Raw genomic sequence first — 25,313 nt, 5'->3', positions numbered from 1 at the left:
CATTGAAATCTATCAGCTGGGCCCTTCAGTGGGACAGTTTAAAGCAACTCTCCGATTTGAGTGTTGATACTGTGCTCTGGACACTTTCTAATACAACAGTTTGCAGGTTATATGAAAAGGGGTTTTCTAAATCAAACTCTCAACCTTCTCCAAGTACCTAGATAATAAGGGTTATTGTTTGTGTATGTACCAGATTCTGTTGTCCAATAGGATTTCTCCTTTCTTCTGCCCAACTCTCTCTTTTCTATTCTGTTTCTCTATTGCACTCTTTCCACCCAGCCACCGCACGCTGCACGCACACGCTGGACGGGAAGGGGAGTTCTTAGTTCTTAGTCAGTACCCCGCATGGGAAGGACGCAGAACACCCAGCTCTCACAACACTTTTTCTTGAAGCATCAGACACGCTGTATGATGCGCTGCTAAGCCCTTCAGGAAAGGACTAGCCTATAGATAACCTCAACCCACGCTGAGTACTAGGAGTCAGTACAGTGCAGGATAGTCTCCGCAGAAAAGCCAAAGAGCTAGGAACTGATCCGGGTGGAGCAAAGTTATGTAAAGTGTATGTATGTATGTATGTATATTTATTGGAACTGTATCAAGTGTATCTGAAGATTCGTTGTATTCCCTGCGGCACATTTACAAGTAGTAAACAAAGTCAACGTTATTACTGAGTCTGTGATTACTGACTACCACCTGCACAGCACTTGCACCGTAACCTTGGGACATTTCCTCTTTCTGTGGGTGGCAGGTCCTACCAATATTCGGGAGGGTTAATATAACGCTGTGACCACCTGTGACATAATCCCAAGGGACCCTGCAGCAACCCGACAGGACACCGACCACAGGGGAGAAGGATACACCCGGCCTTATACTCAAAAAACAGGCGTGCCATCACACCTGTGTGCCCACCTAGCACTAGCGTCACGAGACAAAACCCTTAAGGTCCGGCTGTGCCTCGGCCATCCACTGCAAGGAGTGGCGTCACACTTCCATCTAGCAAGTGACCGGCCGTCCTACAGCTACAACATCATTCGGGGGCTCACCACCATACTATCCCGGACAACCTGTTTAAGTGTGGTCACACACACCAGGCTTCTAGGATCACTTATCCTGGATTTTTGGCTGGTTGCTTACTTCAGCATCACTTTCCGCTGTATCTACATCCCCAGAAACATGCAGAAAACCAGTGGTGAAGCAAACAAGTTTCTATTACTTACCTTTATTGTCTCTACATGCATTTTGTTCAGCTGGGACACTTCATTCCTCTTGTGAGCCTTGATGGCTTCTAAAATATTTTCAAGATGCATGTTGGTTTTGTATAAAGACTGCAGTTCTGACTCTTGCTCAACTTGCTTCTTCCTAGATATATAAACATGGTTATGTAACATCGGCATAGCAATGATTAATCTGCATTGATTTAGGGATTTAGCTATCATCTATGGTAGTATAACAATATCAATAGATATCAGGCTGCTTAAGTATATTTACCACATATAAAGAGCCCAAGTCCCTAAGAAATCACTTCAAGAGCAACAGCAATATCAATAGACAGCATCCTAAAGCTGCTTCTGTTTACATTTAATTAAGTAACACTCGGCATAGCCTCTTTCCTGCGCATCTCGGCACTGAGGCAACATGCTCAAGCTCCTTACAGAACATTTTTTGCTGTGCCATCAGGGCATGAAGACTTGTATACAGACTTAGGCCATGTTCACACTACGTAAACGTACGGCCGTTGTTGCAATCGGCAACAACGGCCGTACTGTGTGCAGGTGAACAATGCCTATTGTTCTATGGGATCCCGGCCGGAGCGTATACATATCGTATACGCTCCGGCCGGGATCCTGCACGGGGCCGCAATTAACTGACATGTCAGTTTCTGCGGCCGCAATTCAATGAATTGCGGCCGTAGGAAACCCTGCCAGTTCCCACAGTGAAGCGGACGGCTTCAGCCGCTCGCTTCATTGTGGGCTATGGGAGGTTCTGATGCGGGCGTGCGCTGATGCGCCCGCACCAGAACCCTGCGGCCGGAAAGAATGCGGCCAGGATGATCCGGGCAGAGACCGGCGGTTTCGTGACCCGGCCGGGTCACGGAACGGCCGGTCTCTATATGTAGTGGGAACATAGCCTTATAGTCAGCGACCCAATGAAAGGCCTTCTAAATGTTTTCAACTAACTTTGTTAGCTCTTTAAATTCTTCATATTCTTGTTTTGCAGTGGCCAGCTCACTTTGAAGGTGTAATAATTTCTCCTTCAACTTTTCAGTGGAAGCTGAATTATTATCTGAAGCTATTGGTGTTGAATGCAGTGGCCGAACTGCTGAAGAAAAGAAAAAAAAATTTGTAATTTTAGCAAAAAAAGTCATGGACAATTTTGTTTATATAGAAGTAGGTAGATAGACATTAGACAGAATGTTGGAAGGTTTAAGGGGTACTCCGGTGCTGATAAAAAAAACAAAAAAACAAAACAATCAATGAATCAAACATAGTTTTTACATTTACTATCCCTCCTGAGCCTGTCTCCGTTTGAATTTCCCGCTGTTTGTAGGACCCTGAAGCTCCAGTTTTTTCTTTACTTCCTGGTTTGGGCTTTCCCATGATGCACTTTGTCTCCTGCGATGTGTAACTGACTCTGTAAAACTGTTAGATGGCTTACAGCTTGTTCAGCCAATCAGAGCTGAGCAACCTGTGTCATCTGACAAAGGGAGGCTGGCTTAACAGGGTTTAGACGCGCCTCCTCTTGATGATGTCATTGTCACAAAATGGCTTCCTGGGGTCAATAGCCATTAGATAAGAATGAGTTTACTTCACTTCCTGGTGGGGGGTGAGGTGGAAAAAGATAGGTGATTGAGGCATATTACAAAGTTACATAACTTTGTAATGTGTTTCAATTACTGGGGAAAAACTTTTTCGCTGGAGTACCCCTTTAAGTAGTGCACATAATTTTGGCCAATGTAGTGCAAATCACCAATGTACTACAGTACTGGTGACATGTTAGAATAATTCTTTTTATATAGCTAGTGTACTTAGAGGAAACAAAAAGCAATGGTTGCTGTAAACACCTTCTGTTTATAAATAAGATGTACATTGTTATTACTAACCTATATATACTTTATATATAGGCTCCGGTTAATAGGTATAGTGTAGTGTAAAAGAAGTGGATGTATAAAACACAAAACAATATTTTCTGTAATACTAATAATCTGAAATCATACCGCCATTGTTTTTGACAGCTGAAGAGGCCTCCAAGAAAGCTCTCTCAAGTTCTGCAATCTTCTGATTGTTAATTTCTTGAGCCCATTTTACAGACTGAAGAGAGCGCAGACTTTTATTCTCCTCCCTGAGGCTATGGTTCTCTAACGCGTACTTTGCTACACGGGGATGATGCTCAACCTGAACATTTGTACAGAAAAAAGGACAAAATTCAGTGGCATGCTAAAAAATACTAGATAATATTTGCATTCTGCCTAGTTTGTAATTGATGGTAGGAAATACATATTTTGGACAAATTAGATATACAAGTACACTGGGGCTCTTATACAAGATTAACTATTATAACTATGACAAGACTGAACATGGCCACAGAAATCACATCCTACATTGGTCTATACACATACTGCATGTATATTTTTGCAATACAATTGGAAAGTAATCTATAACACTAGAACTCTACACAATATCACTATAACATAATAGAAAAACCATGGGCAAAGTCTATGGGCAAAAAAAAAAAAAAAAAAAAGAATGGCTGCATACTGTAGGGGTAGCCAAATTTCATGTTTCTGGCCTATACCTTCAGAGACTATTAAGAACTGTTAAATGAGCATAATCAATATACGGTAACTTGCATGTTTGCAATTTACTTTTTTTTTTAGTTTGGGTGGGAGCACGAGTGGAGCAGGGGTATGGTCTGCATAGCGGGGTCTACAGCCCTGTACTCTGACCCAGGAAATCTCCCCCACCTTCCAAATCATGGCAGATCCACTTCAGGCTGGGGCTTACATCAGGGGACCGGTCAGTGGAAGTAATCTCTTCATAGCTGTAACCCCTCTCTCCCCGGACAGAGAGCGCTGCATGTATGTGCCCACATCTGCCCTGCTCATTCCTTCGTGCTCCCTGCAGTCTCTGTCAGGCCTTGTGTTTCCCATCCTCTCCATTACTGTAAGTCACATTCTGATGTTTCTGAATGTTTGTTTCATCTGTTTTACATGTTATTCAGAATAATAAATAATTATTTTTGGGGTGTGGAACCAATTGTCTGCATTTCTATGATTTCTTATGGAAAAATTTGCTTTGGTTTAAGAGTGGATTTGGATTGCAAGCACGGCCCCGTAACGAATTATGCTCATAATCCAAGGCACCACTGTATACTTTGTTTTAAAGTCTCCTGAGGCAGCTTTTTAGTTTTGTGCTGGTTGGTCATCTGAGCACTCACAGAGAAGGCAATCATTTGATTGACGGACGCATTAAATTGCGACACTGTACTGGCCAGGACTTCATGCGTTTAGTCTCTTTTATAAACAGCACAAGAATAAAAAGCTGCCTTCAAGAGACTGGACCTGGATTTCAAGTAGGGGCAGAGGAATGTACCAGTTGTTACAGGGATTACATTGTGATAAGGGAGTCCATAAGTGTTTTATGATGCCCATAATGTCAGCAGCATGAAACCATATCTCCCAACCTTTTGGACAGCCAAAGAGGGACACTTGTGGTTAACTCTAGCAAAACTTTACAGACATTTCTATATTTTATTTAATTAAAGGATGCATCCCCACATACAGGATCTGCTGCAGATTGATGCATTTAAGTACATTGATATCTGTAATCTGCAGCAGATCATTTATGTGTGACTGCATCATTAGGTCCCAGTCACACATCAGTAACCTTGTCTGTAATTACGGACCGACAACTGCAGACAGGATTACAAATGTGTTTCGGTAACTGTCCACGTTTGCAGGAACCCAGTCAGATAGGCGACATGGATGCACAATGGCTTAATCAATTTTTTGTGGCACGGATCATGTCACCAAATAGATCTATAACACCTAAAGATGTGTGTATAAGGCCATATGGCCATATTGTGACATGATGTGTGACAGGGGCCATAATGGCACATGATTCATGTGAATATAACAATATTTAGGATACAACTTGCACCACATAACGGAATAAGTTTGGGTCTATAGGGGTTGGCTACTTTATTGTAAAATTGTTCAGTGTACAGTATTAGTAAATGTTAGCACAGCAGCTTCCTGTGTATCTCGCAGAGCTCATATCAGGCACCCCCTTCTCCAGGCTGTGCTTTCCTGGTCTGTACGCTGAATGGTGATCCAGTCCATAAGATGGCCGAGCATGTTACCATGCCTATCCTACTGTGTCCTCTACTGAGCCTGTAAAAGCCCTATTGAGGACACAGAGGAAGGGGCATAAGTCACATGCTCCTCCATCCTATGGACAGGATTACGTTCAGCATACAGACCAGGACAGCACAGCCTGTAGGAGAGGCATCTGATTATGCCTGATGATTATTGTAGAAGTGGTTCACAAACCTTTTTGGAAAAAATGAAATTTTGCAGGTTGTATAGAATTTCTCATAGTATCTGATGATCTGTAGGATTACTTGCCACAGATATCACAAAGTTTGTAAATAATCATATCAGAAAAGATAATAGTCCACACTTTTTTTTAACCAATATGATACTGACGGTAACACATAAGCTACAAGATTAGAAATAGCGCGTGATATGCCCTTTAACATGTAACATGCTGATAAGCCATTCCATCTCCAGTAAGCTTTAATACAAGAAAAGCCCCTTTTGGACAGTTTGCGGCCACGGACAGCCAAACATCGAAAATTGTTAAAGGACCCTAAGTAACTTGCCAACTATAATCTCTTCAATGTTATGGAAGGGAAATATTCTATCAGTAACTAAAACATTTGTGCACCCAATAACTGAACAACCATTACCTGTTCCTTTAAAACAACAAGCTCTTCTTTCATTTCGGCTATGAGGTCCTCTTGTTCATTATTTGACAATGAATTTCGACCCTCTTTGTGAGCTTTCTCAAGTCGAGAAATGTGATCCTCTCTGAATTTTACAATCATTTTGTTGGACTGGATGAACTTCTCTTTTTTGTTACAGAGATCTTCAAGCTGAGCCACCTTTTGTAAAAGCACCTGTTAAGAGATGTTATAAACTGTGAACTTGAACAGATTTTGTTCTTTCAAAGATGTCATAAAGCACCTAGCCGAAAATAATAGTACGGAACACACAATTCTGCCAAAAAGTGCAGAGTGGCAAAAACTGGCACAAAACATGACAAATAATGCCAGGAAATGTTTAATTTATGTCTCTCACTGGTAAGACCATGACACCTCATATGTGGCTGATTATATTATTTACCATTTACAAGCTGAACTGTGCAAAGTGAAAACGTTATATTCCCTGTCCTGGACTGCATGGCTTACACACCTGCACCCAAGCTTAAGTGATAAGTCAGAGCGCTTGCCCCCCAAGAAAACACTTAGTTTTGCTAAAAGCGAATTCCTACAATCTGATTCCTCCCCCCCCCCCCCAAACCCCTTGTACCTTCGGATAGCTGCTTTTAATCCAAGATCTGTCCTGGGGTCCGTTCGGCAGGTGATGCAGTTATTGTCCTAAAAACAACTTTTAATCCTGCAGCGCTGTGTCTAACGGCCGGGGCTTACATTTGTATATGCATTATGCTGGCACCACCTCTCCGTACTTCCTCCCCACCCTTCTCATCATTAGGAATGATCCAGGAACATTTACTGCTGTCTGAGCTTTGCGCAGGTGTCTTAACAATCCAGCCCATGTTCAGTATTCACACAGGTAGGGAATAGGAAGCAATCTGCCTGGAGCATTCCTAATGATGAGCAGGGTGGGGAGGAAGGACAGAGAGGGTGTGCCAGCCTAATGCATAAACAAATGTAAGCCCCGGCCGTTAGACACAGCGCTGCAGGATTAACCCCTTAACGACGCATGACTGGTATACCCGTCATGCGGCCGTTAAGGTTAAACAGAGAGGGCTCCCGGCGTGAGCCCTCTCTGCAGCCCGCGGTCCCCGGTTGCTATGTGTAGCCAGGGACCGCGAGTATTAGCCCCAGGAGGCTTCTAATTACTGTTAGTAAAAAAAAGAATGAGGAACATATATAACATGTCAGTTTTTCCATAGGACACACGGCGTAAAAACGAAGCCTTCCCCACCAAAAGAAAAAGAAAAGAATTGTGTTTTTTTTTTTCAATTTTACCACGCATATAATTTTTCTGGTTTCGCAGCATATTTTATGGAAAAATTCAGCCTGTCAATGCAAAGTACAATTAGTGACGCAAAAAATAAGGGCTCATGTGGGTCTGTAGGTGTAAAAATGCAAGTGCTATGGCCTTTTAAGCACAAGGAGGAAAAAACAAACGCAAAAACGAAAATTAGCCCTGTCCTTAAGGGGTTAAAAGTTGTTTTTAGGACAATAACTGCATCACCTGCCGAACGGACCCCAGGACAGATCTTGGATTAAAAGCAGCTATCTGAAGGTACAATCGGTTTGGGGGGGGGGGGGGGGTGTTCACATTGTGGGTACAGTCTCGCTTTAAATAAAAAGATTCTTAGTAAATAGACAAGAAAAATATTACTTTCCATTTCTAAACAGTTATATGGCTAAGGTATGTAATAATCTCACCTTCTTTTCAGCATCAGATTTCTCCAAAAGTATCATTGCATCTAAAAAGTTATTCATATAATCTCCACAGTTTTCATCGACAGAAGGAGCTAGATGTAAGATTACACACAATGTAATGCAATGTTTCATAGCAGTTTCATGTGCACAAAGGCATAATAGACATATTTAAATACTCAGAAATAAAAGCATAACGTATGAAGCTGATGCGAAAATATAACATTCTACCCAAAAGCAAATGCTTAGTTGTATCTCAATGGAGAATGTGTGCTGGTATAAACATTCAATAACATTCATCAACCTAGCCAAAACATAGAAGGAAAACAGTTTAAAAAGCAGTCTTTTTTTCCCTTTAGTATCCACTCCTGCAGTTGCAATTCCAGCGCACATGGGTTTTCCAGGACTACACTACCGATGACCTATCCTAAAGGGTATTAGATGAGTGAGAAGCCTCGCTACTGCTTACCAGCAGGCAGAGCAGCTCTTTGGTTTTCCTGCAGCTCAGTCCCATTCCTCGGAGCTCTTTAGTCATCAGACAATCATTGCCCACACCACCATCACCCCATCACCACACACAAGAACACACCAGAGCCTATTGGAAATCAAAATGAAGGTGTGTGTGCAGGAAACCTGCAGCTTGTCTTAATAAGTGCATACGCAATCCAGATCCACGATAAGTTGCCCTATTCAAGTTCTACCTTCAAGACAGAAATGTTTGGAAGTTTCCAATTGCACAAGTGTGTACACAATTCACTTAACATACAAGAGTGAATGCATTCTGACTACTCATGGTGATCTTATTCATGGTCATACTACCATTAAACCTTGTGTTCCATTTATAGGGGTAGTGATCACTTGTAGTATAGTGATGTCTGAAGCATAAAACAATAGCTGCAAAGTGTCTGCAGTCCTTACTTTCTTGCTTTCTACATCTGTATCCAGCCATCATTTGCAGGTCATGGGGTCAGTCAGTCAGTGGTGTGTAGCAGACAGTACAATTTATGGCCACTCCATGGAACATGCCGCCCCTCAGGGACTCTACAAATCTATAGTCTGAGGCAATAAACTCATTTGGCCTAATGACAGGAACGGCCCTGCAGACAATGTACTGGTTCATATCGGGAATGTTCTATCTGAAAGATTGCTAGCACTTTTAACTGCATGGTATTGTCAAGGCTTAATGTCTATAATATAAGGTATAGCTGGAGTTATTAATAAAAGTCATATATAACTGCAAATATATTTGGATCAAAAATTATTCCCTAAATAATAGTTGCAATGGCAACAAGACTGGCATTTTACATGCTGTTCTAAAGGGGGGCGTGTGCTAGTACAAGATGCATCAATTCTATTAAAAGGCATTGGCCAATCTAGCAGATTGGTGGTTATCCATATGCAATATAATGAATTACATCAGCTGTGAGCCAATGTAGATTTCAGCTATAATTTTTTACGGTTTTTGGCTTAGTTACAATAAACATGCTGGGTTGCAAAAAAGACCCACCCTATGCTAGTCCCCAAGTACTTTTATAACATAGCAAGCTTTGTGTAATTCTGAAGTAGTCACAATTTTTTTTTTATAGAACCATTGAGATGTCTTCATTTATTTCCCTAAAAGCCCTTCGGAAATTCAGAACCTTTTTATTCCTACAATTTCCTTTGCTCTGTTACTCCTTCAATATAAAAATCCAGCCCAAGATTAAGTCAACATCTGAATGCATTAATATTGTATTAAAGCTCCGACAATCACAGATTTCAATTTCAAATGGCATTGTAAATCTATATGGTGTGAAAACTGCTTTCAATTTCATATTTAATTTACTTAAAATTTTATCTCTAACATAACATCTATAACTGGTAGCTTTTTCTTCAGAATGTCAGAGCATTCTTGTGATTGGCAGCTATGAGGGTGTGAACTCTAACTCCATCGCATTTACTGCACTGCATCACACTGGATCTAGTTTCAATAGCTTAAGTTGACAGTTGTCTACACACAGCTTCAGGAATCTGAATAAGTTTGAAAACTAAAAAAAAAAAAAAATGTATATATATCTCTATAATAAAAAATTGACTTAATTAATAAGTTAAAAAAGTGTCAGTTCCTGGGAATCTGACATTTACCATTTAGACAAATTATTTATGTAGTGACAGCTAGAAGCCATTATTACCATGCCAAGCACAATGTGAAGGTGAAGGAGTTAAGTAGGTAATATGAAATCCCTTTGATTTCTCATCTCACCCCTGGCAATTGAAATATCCTGTGGCATCTGTCCGGAAAGGAGCTGAGAAAGCTGTTCCTTCAGTTTCTTCACCTCTGCTTGTAGCTGACTCACATTCCCCTGGGTGTCTTCATTAACTACAGCCTGGAGGTGTTAAATGACAGAAATTTAGAATTAACTCTAGAAAAGAACCGGACACAAATTTGGTGAAGTAGCAGTGTTTGTTCTAACTAAACAACTATTGGGTATTTGAACTTGGCATGCCCTGGATGCAATGGTTTTACTATTTGGGTCACATCAATTTGTCATAGGTTCCAGCATTTCTGATATGACAAGAATCCATTAAATCATTGGAGGTGACACACGTGCCAGATTGTCAGCCATGTCACTTTCTAAAACAACTAATGACACCTTCATTTTGTCATTTCAAAGAATTGTTTATTTTCAGCCTTTTCAGCTAGCCTGATGGATGTAAGGATGACCAGCCTATTTGCTGAAGGCTACTCTGCTACGTCTGTTGCTTCGCAACAACCTAACCTTATTCATCCATCGCTTAGCAAAAAAGCTCACATAATATTTAGAATGTGGACAAAAGGCTTAGTTGTGAATAAACACTATGGGAAATTTACTTTTAGTAATCATGAGAAATTCGGAAAAATATTTTACTACAGATATTAATACGTTTTACAAGTAGCTAAAACCTTTTTTTTTTTTTTTTTTTTTTATTGTAAAGAGTTTTCCACTTTAACTTAAAGCAGAAATCCAGCAGATTATAAAGCCTGGCAGCAGCAGGGGGGAAACTGATTACAAGTACTAACTTACCTCTCCCCGTAGTGAGCCACGGGAACAGCCCCAGGACCCCCGCCCGCTGTCCTGGCTGATGGATGTGCAGTGTACCAGAACGGGTGTGGCCCCTGCTGTATTCTTGCCCACCTGTGGTAAGGTATCTTCGTATAGGACCCTCTGGGTGAAGGGTATCTGCATACCCACATTTCTTATTTCTACCTGCACTTCCTATTTCCCATAACTAGATGTCACAGTATTTTGTGTACTGTATGCACAGCTGAAGGAGATTGTTTTTGTGTCTATGTCACTGTTGTATGGGGTGATTTCCCCTGACCACTCCCTGAGCAGAGTACCTCATGTTATCTCACCAATCACTGGCCAACGTTAAGGTCTTGTTTCTGCCAAATCAGAGAGTAGTTTATTCCCTAAAGGAATTCTAGTCAATTGATTCAGTCAAGATTTCCGTGAGAGAGCTCCCGCTATGGTTCCCCTTTACAGGACACCAAGCCAAGGATTTCTTCTTTATTTTTTCTCAAGCAAACCCATCTTGGCTATTTCTGGCTAAAAGCACACAGAGGCGGCTGAGGTCAACTGGGACTAAAAGAACAACTCTAACTACCAGGGCTGTGGAGTCGGTAAGCCGCAGCTCCGACTCCAACTCAAGACTCCTGAATTTTATCAGGACCGACTCAGACTCCTGCTCCTTCACACTTGCTCAGCAGCTTCTCCCTTATGTCCTATATGATACTGGGGCAACTTCTGAGGGAATAAAGGAATACTGTATATAAATCAGATTCTCCTGTGTGTGCAGTGGATGCAGCCAGTCTCCAGCCTCCATGTCCTGAACTACTCACAACTAGACTAGATGGAGCAGGTGGTCTTTTCCTGCTGACAGTCTTCATGTTTCTAACTAAATATTCACAATACACACAAAAACACTGCTACCAATGCCAGATAGCTGTAATATAGAGGTCAGCCATAGTGATATAGAGGGGGGTCACACATAGTGATACTGCAGCTATAGCGCACACACACACACACAGTCTGCTGCAGCCATAGCACACATACAGCTTGCTGCAGCCATAGCGCACACCACACACACACTCGGCTTGCTGCGGCCATAGCACACATACACACAGCCTGCTGCAGCCATAGTGCACACATACACACAGCTTTCTGCAGCCATAGCGCACACACAGCCTACTGCAGCCATAGCACGCACGCGCACACACAGCCTGCTGCAGCCATAGCGCGCGCGCACACACGCACACACACACACACACACACACACACACCTGCAGCCATACAACACTGAAGAAAAACACATGTGGGGAGATTTATCAAACATAGTATAAAGTGAAACTGGCTCAGTTGCCCCTAGCAACCAATCAGATTCCACTTTTCATTCCTCACAGACTCTTTTGAAAATATATGGTGGAATCTGATTGGTTGCTAGGGGCAACTGAGCCAGTTTCACTTTACACCATGTTTGATAAATCTCCCCCACAATCTTCTCCCAGAGAGAAAACACCACACTGAGGACAGAGGTTACTGCTACACTACTTATGTTTTCTCCACCTCCTCCTCTATATCACACAGGATCTTCATATTACACTGGTGCTCATATACAGTCATCCAGCATCCAGGAAGAGAACAGCACAGATCTCCTCCCCCCCCCCCCACACACACACTGGACTCTTCCAGCTCAGAAACAAGATGCCAAATAGTGACCGACAACTTTTCCACGACCACCCTAATGTAATACGGCCAGTGTCCTATTAGAATGTTGCTCATAATATATATTCAAGAGCAAAACTAGTAAAATTCATAGCAAAATTAAATTCTACATTTTTTCCGACTCAACTCCAGCCAAAACTAGCTTCGACTCAGACTCCACGACTCTGACTCCACAGCCCTGCTAACTACGCTGGCCATCTGCTCTCTATTCATCCTGATAACCAGGGCTGTGGAGTCGGTAAGCCGCAGCTCCGACTCAAACTCCGACTGCTGAATTTTATCAGGACCGACTCCAACTCCTGCTCCTTTATAAATGGCCAGTCATATACCAGGGGAGTTATTTACCACACTGGCTCAGCAGCTTCTCCCTAATGTCCTACATGATCCTTGGGCAACTTCTGAGGGAATAAGGAAACAAATAAAGCAGATTCTCCTGTGTGTGCAGTGGATGCAGCCAGTCTCCAGCCTCCATGTCCTGAACTACTCACAACTAGACTAGATGGAGCAGGTGGTCTTTTCCTGCTGACAATCTTCTATGTTTCTAACTAAATATTCACCATGCACACAGAAACACTGCTAACAATGCCAGATACCTGTAATATAGAGGTCAGCCATAGTGATATAGAGGGGGGTCACACAGTGATATAGAGAAGTCACACATAGTGATATAGAGGGCTCACTGTGGGTGTGGGGGCACGCCATAACACACACACACAGCCTGCTGCAGCCATAGAACACTGAAGAAAAACACCACATTAAGGGCAGAGGTTACAGCTACACTACTTATGTCTTCTCCTCCTCCTCTATATTACACAGAATATCCCCATATTACACTGCTGCTCATCTACAGTCATCCAGCATTTAGGAAGAGAACAGCATAGATCTCCCCCCACACGATGGACTCTTCCAGCTCAGAAACAAACTGCCAAATAGTGACAGACAACGTTTCCTCGACTCCCTTATCTAATAGGGCCAGTGTCCTTTTAAAATGTTGCTCATAATATATATTGATGAGCAAAACTTATAAAATTCATCTCAAAACTCAATTTTAAATTGTTCTAAGATTTTCTTTAATGCTGGAGTCGGAACATTTTTTCCAACTCCAGCAAAACTAGTTCCAACTCAGACTCCACAGCCCTGCTGATAACTAAGACAGGATTTCAAGTCAGTGGCTAGGTAAGCGCATAAAGCCAAGGGATTGCTGTTGCCAGGTTTCCTTAGGGGTCCTCCCGACGAGTTGGGACCCACAAGTTGGGACCTATGTTCCTGTTTCTATGTCACTCAGTGCCCATAGACAGCAAAAAGTAGAAGTTCATACCCATGGGTACTCTTTCTTTAAAAAGCCACCCTACCAAACTAAGTTCAAGCTAAAGTAACACAGAGACTTTTCAGGTAAATAAATTATTCCTCCAGTGAGAAGTGGTTTTCAATTATATACTTTACAAGTATTGGCAAGTCCTAGTACCCAGCTGAAGGGATGGAGTTTTTATTAATACACCTATACTGAAAAGAGAGAACTGTATACTCAGTATTGCACTTTAAGGGTGCGTTCACACATACAGGATCCGCAGCAGATATGATATGTGCAGATATCAATGTAACTAATTAACTGAACACACCATCAAATCTGCAGGGGGATCTTGTACATGTGAAGGCACTCTAAGGGATCTACATTAAATTGGCTCCCTGTTTTCAGAGACTCTGATTTCTTCACACTACACTTACACCTGTACTAACTAAAAAGTGTGTGTTGGTATATACAGAGGTGGCCACATACCACTCCTGGCCACCATGACAAGTGCCACAGGTACACCACCATCTTACCAGCCATATATAACACCACCTGGCAACCCCTGGTTACCACAGACTGTCCCACCCAGTTACTGACTGGCTGAGTGGCTGGGTCGTGACGTGTCAACCGTTTGAGATCCCAGAGCCCCGCCACTCACTGCGGGCACAGTGAGAGGTAAGTTAGTACTTGTTATCCATTTCACCCCTGCAGGTAGATGGATTTTATAATACTCCTTTAAAAGGGGTGGTGTCAAGAAGCAAAGAAGGTATAATCAGATGTGTACCACATACATATATGTAAAGAAGAAATAATGTGCTCCTTTTAGTACAGGCAGCTTAAATCCCTGTATCATTTTTCTTTTCTATGCATCTGATTACTTCCTGGAATTCTGTTTGACCGGTGACCCATTACTTCCTGGTATTCTGTTTGAACTGTGACCCTGTGGTTGCAATGCAACAGTGCAGAGCCTTTCCCATAATTCCCTTGCTTGCATGTGAAGTGAAAACCAACTGCCAGTGCTAATGGGACAGATCATGTGATCATGTGAAGTGAGCATGAGTGACCCAAGCTAGTCAATGACTGATGGGCCTTAAAGGGGTACTCCAGATGAAAAAAAAATATTTAAAATCAACTGGTGTAATAAAGTTATATAGATTTGTAATTTACTTCTATTTTAAACCCTCCAATCTTCCAGTACGGCTGTATGACCTGTGGAAAGTGGTGTATTCATTTCAGTCTGACACAGTGCTCTCTGCTGCCACCTCTGTCTGACTGGAACTGTCCAGAGCATAGCAAATCCCTCATGCTTCCAGACTGGAGAGAATATTCTGCACTTCCTGCAGGGCATACAGCGGCTGAAGACTGGAGATTTTTAAACAGAAGTAAATTACAAATCTCTGGAACTTTCTGGCACCAGTTGAATTAAAAGAATTTTTGTTCCGCTGGAGTTGGAGGGCAACAGGTTATCAAACTAAGCAGCGCATAGGGATTTAGTGAGTCTATATCTTTCAAACAATACATTTCAAGAAATGCTTGTACACTTGAAATTTGTTTCATTTAACATAATGCATCGTCATAGACTAGTTTTCTTCATGACACAACCCTTTAAGCAATTTTTGAATGAACTTTGAGGTTTTACTTCCCATTTTTAGTATCTCCACATGCACAGAATACATAAAAGGAATGAACATTTATTGGTTAATAGTTATTTTACCACCACTTTTATGCTTTCCTTCTGCTGCAAACTGTCTGCTCTGTTGTTTGCTCCTGCTTCCTGTCTAGAGTACATCCTGTAACATACTATCTTGAGCTATGCTGCCTTAAACACCCAATGATATAGTCACCTGAACATCTCTTTTTGACCCATGTTCAGCTTCAGGAATCAAAATGCAGGGCAAGAATATATGTACACACAGTTAACACTTCTGACTTTATCTGAACAGTCATGCCATCTGCATGTACTAGTGTGCTAACCACCTATAGCACCTATTTTTCCAAACTACAACTCAGCTATATAAATCTGTGCTAGGATTCAAAAGCCAAAACTATCAAAAGTAATATATCAGAAAACAACCTTTTACGGTCGCCTCATACAAACATGCCGCAGTAGATTCTACGAGTATGGCAATGAATGTGGGCGTATGTTGGCTAGAGCCTTGAGAAACACCATTACGCAATCTCATATTCCATGTATTAAAACACCGTCCAATACGGTTACCCATATTACTCCTCACATAGCCTCCACATTTCACTCTTACTACTCGTCCCTTTACCATCTCCCTTGCTCCAAGGCCCCGGCACCTGGACCCTTTTCACCCCCACCAATCTCGGCCCGCCTTCCTGGGGAAGCCATAGCTGACCTGGAGGAGCCTATTGCTGCACATGAACTAGCGCATGTCATTGCACATCTACCTGGGGGGGAAGAGTCCAGGTCCTGATGGCCTGACCGCTCAATTTTATAAATCCCTCCAATCCTTTCTTTCTCCCCTGATGTTATCGGCTTTCAATTCTATATCGGAGTCCACCCCCTTCCCACCCCATGCCACTAGTAGCTTTGTGGGAGCTACAGGCCCATTTCCCTCTTAAACGTGGATTTGAAGATTAATGCTAAGTTGTTCGCCAACAGGTTAAATCCCCACCTTCCCGCCCTTGTCCACCCAGACCAAGTAGGGTTTGTGCCTTCGAGGGAAGCCCGGGATAACACCTTAAAGACCCTGGATATTATTGGTGTGATTTACCAAAGATTTAACTTCCTGGACTCAAAAAGAGTTCTCTTGGTTTGGGAGGATTAACATCATAAAGATGACCCTTCTCCCCAGATTGCTCTATCTGCTCCAGACCATCCCCGTTCACATCCCTGCCCCCTTTTGGAAGCAGGTGCAAAGCCTTTTCACCTCCTTTGTTTGGTCCTCCGGTCACCCACGGATCAAGTGGGAGACCCTCACACGCTCTAAGGATGCAGGCGTTGTCGGCCTACCTGACAGTCGGTTGTATTATCTAGCGTGTGTGCACTCCCGAGTTTTGGATTTATTCTATCACTCGTCCTCTAAGCTCTGGGTGCAATTGGCCCAGGATGTCTGCCCGAGATTGCTGTCAACTCTCCCGGGGACATGGTCTCCTTCGATTCATGATCTTACTCCATTATCCTATACTGTCCGCCATACGCTTGCATCCTTACCAGCGTCGTCCACCTCTCTTGCCCTCCTGAATAGAACAGGTCCCCTGACCCCGATTAAGGATAATCAGTCTTTCCCGGCGGGCCTCTCTTCACCCTTTCTAGGCGTACCTACTCATTCTCCCCTATGTTTCCATCAGGTGGTCAAACACGGGGCCCTGTTACCCTCTCCCACACCCATAAGTTACACGTAACTTTATCCGATTTTGAACGACTCTGTTTGGCACCTGCATGTTCCTCTCACGCTATCTCTCTTATTTACCGCATGTTACTGTCTTCTCGCTCCCAACAGCTGCCCTCTTATTGCTCTGCATGGGAGGTGGAGCTAGGGAAACAGTTCTCCCAGAAACAGTGGCAGAAGGCCTTTTTCCTCTCCCACAAGGCTGTAATAGCGTGTAAAGCCCAAGAAACCAGTTACAAAATAATCTCTCGATGGTATAGGGTCCCAGAAGCACTACATAAGTGGTACCAGACGGTCCCCAATGAGTGTTGGGGGTGTGGGAATGCAGGTGGCAATATGACACATATCTGGTGGGGTTGCCCGAAGCTGCGGAGCTTCTGGAACACTGTACTACGGCTTATCCGCGACATCACAGGCGTTTCTATCCCTGGCACTCCTGAGGCAGTGCTCCTGTTTATGTTTCCACCCGCCCAAACCCGCTTTAAGAAATCTCTGGCTCGACACCTCCTCCAGGCTGCTAAGACGGTAATTCCTAGGAGGTGGAAGTCCTCGGACCCCCCCTCCCTGGATGAGTGGTTCGCTGAGATTAACCAGATCCACCAGATGGAAAATCTGATTGCGCGTACCCCGATAGAGGTCAAGAAGTACACTGCTACCTGGGGCTCTTGGTTGTCTTTTCAGAGCACGGACACTTACAGGCGCGTCACCTCCTGAGGATCTCGGGCCCGTTTTGTGTACTAGGTTTCCTGGGTGAGCTCCTCTCCCTCCCGTCCCTTTCAATTACATCAGGTGTCTGGACGCCGCCGCAATCCTCAATTTTTACTTTTCTTCCTCTTTCTCTAATTCAGTTTTAGTCTTTGGTTTCAGTGACCTTTCAATCTTTTTGTTTATGTTTTTGTACTCCTCCACTTCTTTCCCCCCCTTGAGTGTGTTGTATGTATCCCCTTGTCTATGTCTGTAGTGTTCATGGCGCTAAGAAGATTCTCTCTCATTGTTGTGTAGTTTCCCGGGCACCTTCATAACCCACAGATCCCATCCCACTTTTTCATATTTCCCTGGTTTTGTTCACTACTGCCGAGGTTAGGCACCTTCGTTACTGCTTGGACCAACTACTTCACCTTGGTTTGCACTGTCGCACTGTACTACATATTTGCCCTGTTCTTAGGGCTGGGCGGTATACCGTCAAAATACCGATACCGTCTCTGGCGTCGGTTAACCGACCTCAACTCTGCCAGGACGGTATCTGCGGTATTTCTCCCCTCCCTCCTCCTCCTCACCCTGCGGCCGCATGCTCTGCTCCCCTCTGTTAATCTTCCTGAGGAGGAAGACTGGAGATGTGACAGGCTGCGCACAGGCGTGCTGTGTGCTCAGTGCTGCTGCTGCTTCCGGGCGGCTCTGGAAGCTGCACGGCGTACCCTGCCTCCCCTCTCCCGTACATAAAGTGGCTGCTGGGGTCAGCACATCCTCCCCCCACCGGGCACCGCACTCTGTCCCGAACAGGAATCCTCCTCGCCTCATCTTATGGCAGTGGTGAAGCAGCCGTGTGTGACGATCTGCCCGGGACGCTGCCGGCAGATATATGTGCTACAGCACTGAGTGACAGGGGGCAGAGGATTCCTTCCTGTGCGGGAGAGAGAGGCCGGGAGAGCATGGAGGTGCCGACCTATACCTGACCCCAACTGTATGTGCGGGAGAGGGGTGGGAGGGGGGGGCAGGGCAGCATGTGACAGTGACTGGGGGCAGATATTAGATAGAAAGGTATAGGAGCTAGAGAGATAGATAAATGATAGATAGATAGATAGATAGATAGATAGATAGATAGATAGATAGATAGGATATATCTACTGTCTACCTATCTACCTACCTATCTCTCTAGCTATCTATCTCCTATCTATCTATCTCCTATCTATCTATCTATCTATCTATGTCCTATCTATCTATCTATCTCCTATCTAGCTATCTATGTCCTATCTAGCTATCTATCTCCTATCTAGCTATCTATCTATCTATCTCCTATCTATCTATCTATCTATCTATCTCCTATCTATCTATCTATCTATCTATCTATCTATCTCCTATCTATCTATCTCCTATCTATCTAGTAAGTAGATAGCCCACGGCACTCAAAGGGTTAATGATGCGTAATGTACTGTAGATTTATTCAAAAAAACAGTGCAGCACATTGTTTTTTATTTTATAAATCTGCATTTTGCACCGTTAACCCTTTGAGTGCAGTGGGCTATCTACTTACTATTTGAATACGGTCAAGAGTCAAGACCTAGGTCCGCTGGCACCAACCCAACGCCAATTGAGCAGTGCTGCTTTTTCTCTTTTTTTGTATCTATCTATCTCCTATCTATCTATGTATCTATCTCCTATCTATCTATCTCCTATCTATCTCCTATCTGTATGTGTGTGTATGTATATAATATATATAATATATATATATATACACACACACTGATTGGTTGCTAGGGGCAACTGAGCCAGTTTCACTTTACACCATGTTTGAGAAATCTATCCCACAGTATATAGATATAGCAAAAAATATAGGCAGCACAATAAACAAACTGTGGGTGGCAGCAGATGAATCCCAGCCCTTGGATCAAGTCAGCTAGTAAAAATATTCTGATGGTAATACACACGTGAAAACGTGGATTTATTCCATATAACAATGTGCAGCAAACTTCACAAGTAATATACAACTTTTTGGCATCTCCTACACCATTTTCAAGTGGCACTTTTAAATGGTGTAGGAGATGCCAAAACGTTGTGTACTACTTGTGAAGTTTGCTGCACATTGTTATATGGAATAAATCCACGTTTGTATTACCATCGGAAAATGGGGTTTTCAAAAGGGGTGTGGCTTTTAAAAGGGGCGTGTCATAATTATCGTTCAATTTATCGTTACCGCCGCTACATGTACGATAAACCGCGATATTGATTTAGGCCATTATCGCCCAGCCCTACCTGTTCTCTACTTCTGTGTTGTTGTATTTTGGGACCTTTCAAGGTCCGTGTCTTGCTATGTCGGTAAATGTTTGTTTTTTTGAAAAAATAAAAAAACTTAAATATTAGAAAACAACCTTTTACGTTAAACATTTTAGATTTTTTTTAACATTTTCAAATCACACAGGCTTCACCAAATAAAGGAAAGTCGTATGGAAAGAAAATAGGATTACCTTGTTCTTTATAAGCTTTGCCCTCTGTGCAAATTGAAGGGTCGATAAGGTTTCCCCAAAACTCTTAGATCCAGGGTGAACATTTGCAATAATAAAAGTTTTTGCGTTCCCTCCAAGGGAGTCCTGTGAATAGAGAAATAAGAAATCAGACTAAGATATGTGCTTCAAACATTTCAGAAATTAAATATTATTCCAATTATAAGATGGAGGAGTTAAGTGTGATTTATTCTATTGTCATTAATCTTTAGCAGCGTAAAATTCTATGTATGAAAATAAAATAAAAACACGGATATGGGGCGATATAAAAACTTCTATGCCTCCTGGTCCACATCTCAACATGCTTGGTGTGGGTGACTGGCTGGGCAGACAGTAGATGCATGTTGAGATCAGATGAGGAAGCAACTCACAGCATAGATTGGGCAGATGATTTTTTTTTTATTTTAATACATTTTCTATTACCAGACAACTGCATAACTCAGTGGATACATACCCTCAGCAAGAATGTAAGCCTGGAGTCTCTGTAACATATATGCCTTTGTTTACCATTCGCCACATCTACCAAGGCAGTAATCACCTGTCCCAGGCAGCTTAATGATCGGTTTATGCTACCAGCTTCCTAATCAAAAGAAATAATAATAAAAAAAATTATATATTATATATATTATTGGGAAAACAGAATACATATATAAATATGTAGTGAAGTGGTGCTTTTGCTTTACAGAGGAAATGCAGCCAAAGGCCACTTACTGTTTATGCTTTTTTCACCTGACAAGACAGTCAAGAATAGATAGACATCAAAGCTGAAATAAATGATTACCAATAGGATTTTTTTTTCTAATTTTATTTTTTCCCCGAAAATGCAAGGCTTTCCAGTCTGATGCTAATTACATGTGTCTTTTTACTATCTATATCAATACATATACATGTCCTTTATTCTCTATCACCACATGATGCATATGGTGATAGAGAATAAAGGACATAAAATTAGCATGATTGATTTAATGATTGGACATAGTGGTAAAAATTAGGAACAAATCAGCGATAGGAAAACCAAGTGTTCACTAATTAAACTTATGCTAACCTTGAGTCTCACTCCTTCTGTATGTGTGTCTCTTTGCCTTTCTGATCCTGCAAGATCTACAAGATTAAGTTGTGAAGACCTAATGTTAACAATTTCATTAATTTTTTCCATTGATTCAATGGTAACTGTGAACACAGCATGCGATCGTGAGGACTCCCTGTTCATTGAAGTTGAGGCCACACGTCTGTTTCGCCATCCAGTAGAAAGAACCTAAGAGAAAATTACCAAGTATTTATTAATGACATAAAAGCAGTAAGCACAGTTTTTCAATCTTAACTAAGAAACTACAATGTTAATATCTTCCCTTGTGTATGATCTAAAGATCATATTTGCTCTAAGTAGACTCTTCTATCCCAATCAGACTGCTCTACACTCCAAACCAAACTTCAAATACAGAACTCTCATTTATTTCTGCTATCTACTGGCCAAATCATGAATTGCAGTTACTCTTAAAGGGACTGTTCCACTTTTTTTTCCCTACAGGTTAGAGCCAGATATCGTAATGCATTACAGCCCTCAGCACTTCAGGGACTTGAGAAAGCTTCTCTGACACTTTACATTGGAGAAGAAAAGCATTTTTCTCCGCCATGAAAGACAAGACGAGCATTAAGGGTGCCTTCACACACACTGGATCCGCAGCGGATTTCATGCTGCGGATCCAGTTGTTAGTGCATCCCTATGAGAATACACACTCGCAGCCGGATTTACTTCCCACTGCGTGTACGTAAGTTAACCCCCCCTTGGCGGCCGGAGCATACATTACCTGCTCCGGGCTACGGCTTGCTTTGGAGGTTCTCGGCAGGATGTCCCGCTCAGCCAATCAGTGGCTGAGGCGGGGCAGTGCACTGGTTGGCTGAGCGGGATGAGCAAATGCCGGGAACCCCTGAAGCAAGTCGAAGTAAGGAGCAGGTTATGCATGCTCCGGCCACCGGGGGTTAACTTACATGTCAATCCCGCTGCGGGGGTTAACTTACATGTCAATCCCGCTGTATGTATTCTCATAGCTGTATCTTTCATATATGGGTCTGTGTTTCCAGAATGTAAGGAAATACTTGTATCCCCTGGTACAGAGAGTCAAAGAGGCTTTTCGAAGCTCCTGAAAAGCTTTAAGCTCATCCCTCTCCTGTTAGTAATGGTTCCTGACACAACCGCATTCTTCCTACCCAGTGACAGTGATGCTTTTGGTAGTAGAAATGCCACCAAAATCAATGGAGCCACATCATAGAGGGGCAGGGGTCCTCCCATTGGGCACCAGCTTTCCCGCACCAATGCCGTTCTATACATGGGCAATACATGGGAAAATTTTCTGTTTCCCTATATGTCATTTTTCTTTTTTGGTTGTGTATCCTAGTCAAGGAGCATCAGGACATCCTCATAAACATACCTGATATGCCTCAGCTGCAGAGGTTACCACTTGTTCCACAGCTCCCACAACAAAGACCCCCTTCTTAATATGCTCCCTGAGGCAGAGGCCTGCTGATGCAGTGTCCAGCAAGTCAAATATCTGCTCATTATAGATTTCAATAAAAGAGCATTTACACAAAAAACTTTTCCCATCACCGGCCTGAAAAACAAAATATATAACATTATGTTTGATATTACAAAAAGATAGAGCAACAAGACAAGGATTAATTTATCTTTGCATTAAGGTGTTGTCTCTCGAAGTCCTGCTTCATAGGAAGGTCTGTCATGCAATACTACACATCCCTTGCAGGGAATGCTGGCTGGAGATTGCTTCCTCCAGTAAAATCACCTCCTTTAATCTGACTGGCTGTTACAGGGATAGGGTGGGGTAGATGTTTTATACACAACACCAACAGTATATTTTCACATATACATGCCTTTTCTTTCTCCCGATTGATTAGAAAAAACAAATATTCAAAACTTCGAGGAATTACGCCTCTGAGGTTATGGGTAAAGTTATCAGAATCAGATGGTCCTAAAAGAAAAAGACATACATTTTACTTTCATTTTTAATACTACACCACAAGAGGCATACCTTAGTGTCACAGCTTATTATGGAGTTATGGAAGTTCCCATTGTTGTCAATTTATAGACTTAGGGGGCATTCGCACATTACGGTCCATGCATGGACGTGTTCTCGGCACCACGATACACAATGATACCAGGAGCTTAAAAACTACTGTAGTACTGTACTTTTAAAGCTACTGTACTGACAACTATGTGGCTGTTTCAGTACAGTAGCACAAAGATTTAAACAGTTTAAAAGCTCCTCATGAATGATGATTCAGGGAGCTCCTAACTCTGTTCCATAGTTAAATGGTTTAGTTAATAAACCAGATTTATTAAGATTGTCTAGTTTTTGATATAGCGGTAATTAAGGGCTCTAGGTTTTTATCCCAATTATCCATCGGATAGTTTGTTAGTGTATTTGGCTGTTCTTTCTGGCATGACTTGGTGCATTATTTTGCCATAATCATGTCATTACAGGGGTTATCCAGGAATGTGTAAAAAAAAAACAAAAAAAACAGTGGCACACGTACTCAGGTTGTGTGTAGTATTAAAATTCAGCTCCATTCACTTCAATGGAACAGAGTTGCAAAACCACATCCAAACTGACAAGAGTTCTGCTGTTTTTCTAAGCCCTGGATAACTCATTTAGGGTCCATTCACACATACAGGATCTAGTGCAGATTTGAAGCTTCAGATAGAATTGTCCCTAAGGGTAGCTTCACACGTACCAGAGTTTGCAGCGAAATCCACTGCAGATCTTAGTATAGTGAAGGTCTATGGGATCACATACCCGCAGCGGAATTTTCATTCCGCTGGGCATATGTGACCCGGCCACTTTAACCCCCGGCCCAAAGCATACATTACCTGCTCGGCTTCGTAGCTGTGTGAGGCTCCTGGCTCTCCTTGCTCCTCATCAGCCAATTAGCCATTGCGGTGCACTGACTGGCTGATAGGGACCGACAGGAGCCTCACACACAGCCACAGCGCAGAGCAGGTAATGTGTGCTCTGGGCCAGGCAGCGGAATGCGGGGGGCCGGGACACATACTGGCAGTGGAATTAAAATGGTATGTGACCACATATACCTTGACTAAACCAGGATCGGCAGCAGATCCAGTACGTGTGAGACTACCCTTAATGTGAAAATAGACCAATTTACCTTCAATCCCCCCACCTCTTCCTTTTCATTTCCACCCCCTAGACAAGTTTAGATTAGACCTACTGCTGTGTGTGGATAATAATAGACGCTGTATGATGCCCGATAGGTCTATGAAACTTTGCCTAACCAAAGTTTCCGTTCTGTAACATTTGTATTAATTATGTGGAAAATTTATAAATATATATTTGTTGAAAAAAGAAACAAAAAGAACAAAAAAAAACCATCCAATTTAAAGTTGGTGAGATAAGTGCAAAGTACATGTACCAGATTCATGAGGGAAACCCATCATGAAAGATGAAAACACAGAACCCATACCCCTTTTCATGTTTTTTGCCAAGAAACTGGAGGTTTCTCTGAGGTCTCCAATTGCCATGGCTACCATCACTACTTCGCAATCGCTTTGTGAAGCGGCACTGGAGGAGAGAGGGAGATTTCTCCCTCTGTCACCCTATTAGATGCTGCTGTGGCACTGATTGCAGCACCTTAAGGGTACAAACACACACGGCATATACGCTGCGTATTTACTGCTGCGATACGCGGCATATACGCTGCGTATTTACTGCTGCGATACGCAGCAGATTAGATCTAAATGACTGAACACAGTATCAAATCTGCTGCGTATCTGCTGTGTGTGTTTGTACCCTAAGGGTACAAACACACACAGCGTATACGCAGCAGATTTGATGGTGCAGATTTGATGCTGTGTTCATTTCATTAGATCTAATCTGCTGCGTATGGCAGCAGTAAATACGCAGCGTATATGCCGCGTATCGCAGCAGTAAATACGCAGCGTATATGCCGTGTGTGTTAGTACCCTAAGGGTGCCTTCACATCT

The 25,313-nt window shown here is 42.6% G+C and overlaps 1 protein-coding gene across 2 annotated transcripts in view; it reads right to left on the bottom strand.

Moving 5' to 3' along the window:
* The window catches only part of KIF15 (kinesin family member 15), a 72,584-nt gene that overhangs the window by 24,908 nt on the left and 22,363 nt on the right, over nucleotides 1–25,313 (bottom strand). The window contains exons 6-16 of one of the 2 annotated variants that reach the window (XM_069958360.1): nucleotides 23,189–23,286; nucleotides 22,732–22,911; nucleotides 21,348–21,557; nucleotides 20,757–20,882; nucleotides 20,267–20,389; nucleotides 9,935–10,058; nucleotides 7,699–7,787; nucleotides 5,968–6,177; nucleotides 3,215–3,392; nucleotides 2,178–2,319; nucleotides 1,218–1,359 (exon numbers count right to left, since the gene is read on the bottom strand). In XM_069958360.1, coding sequence (XP_069814461.1) covers nucleotides 1,218–1,359; nucleotides 2,178–2,319; nucleotides 3,215–3,392; nucleotides 5,968–6,177; nucleotides 7,699–7,787; nucleotides 9,935–10,058; nucleotides 20,267–20,389; nucleotides 20,757–20,882; nucleotides 21,348–21,557; nucleotides 22,732–22,911; nucleotides 23,189–23,286 — 1,622 coding nt within the window. The remainder of the gene's footprint in view (nucleotides 1–1,217; nucleotides 1,360–2,177; nucleotides 2,320–3,214; nucleotides 3,393–5,967; nucleotides 6,178–7,698; nucleotides 7,788–9,934; nucleotides 10,059–20,266; nucleotides 20,390–20,756; nucleotides 20,883–21,347; nucleotides 21,558–22,731; nucleotides 22,912–23,188; nucleotides 23,287–25,313) is intronic. The other variant, XM_069958361.1, reaches the window with a different exon arrangement.

This window comes from Dendropsophus ebraccatus, chromosome 2, assembly GCF_027789765.1.
Source record: "Dendropsophus ebraccatus isolate aDenEbr1 chromosome 2, aDenEbr1.pat, whole genome shotgun sequence".
NCBI lineage: Eukaryota > Metazoa > Chordata > Amphibia > Anura > Hylidae > Dendropsophus > Dendropsophus ebraccatus.
This window is presented reverse-complemented; position numbering and strand designations above follow the sequence as displayed.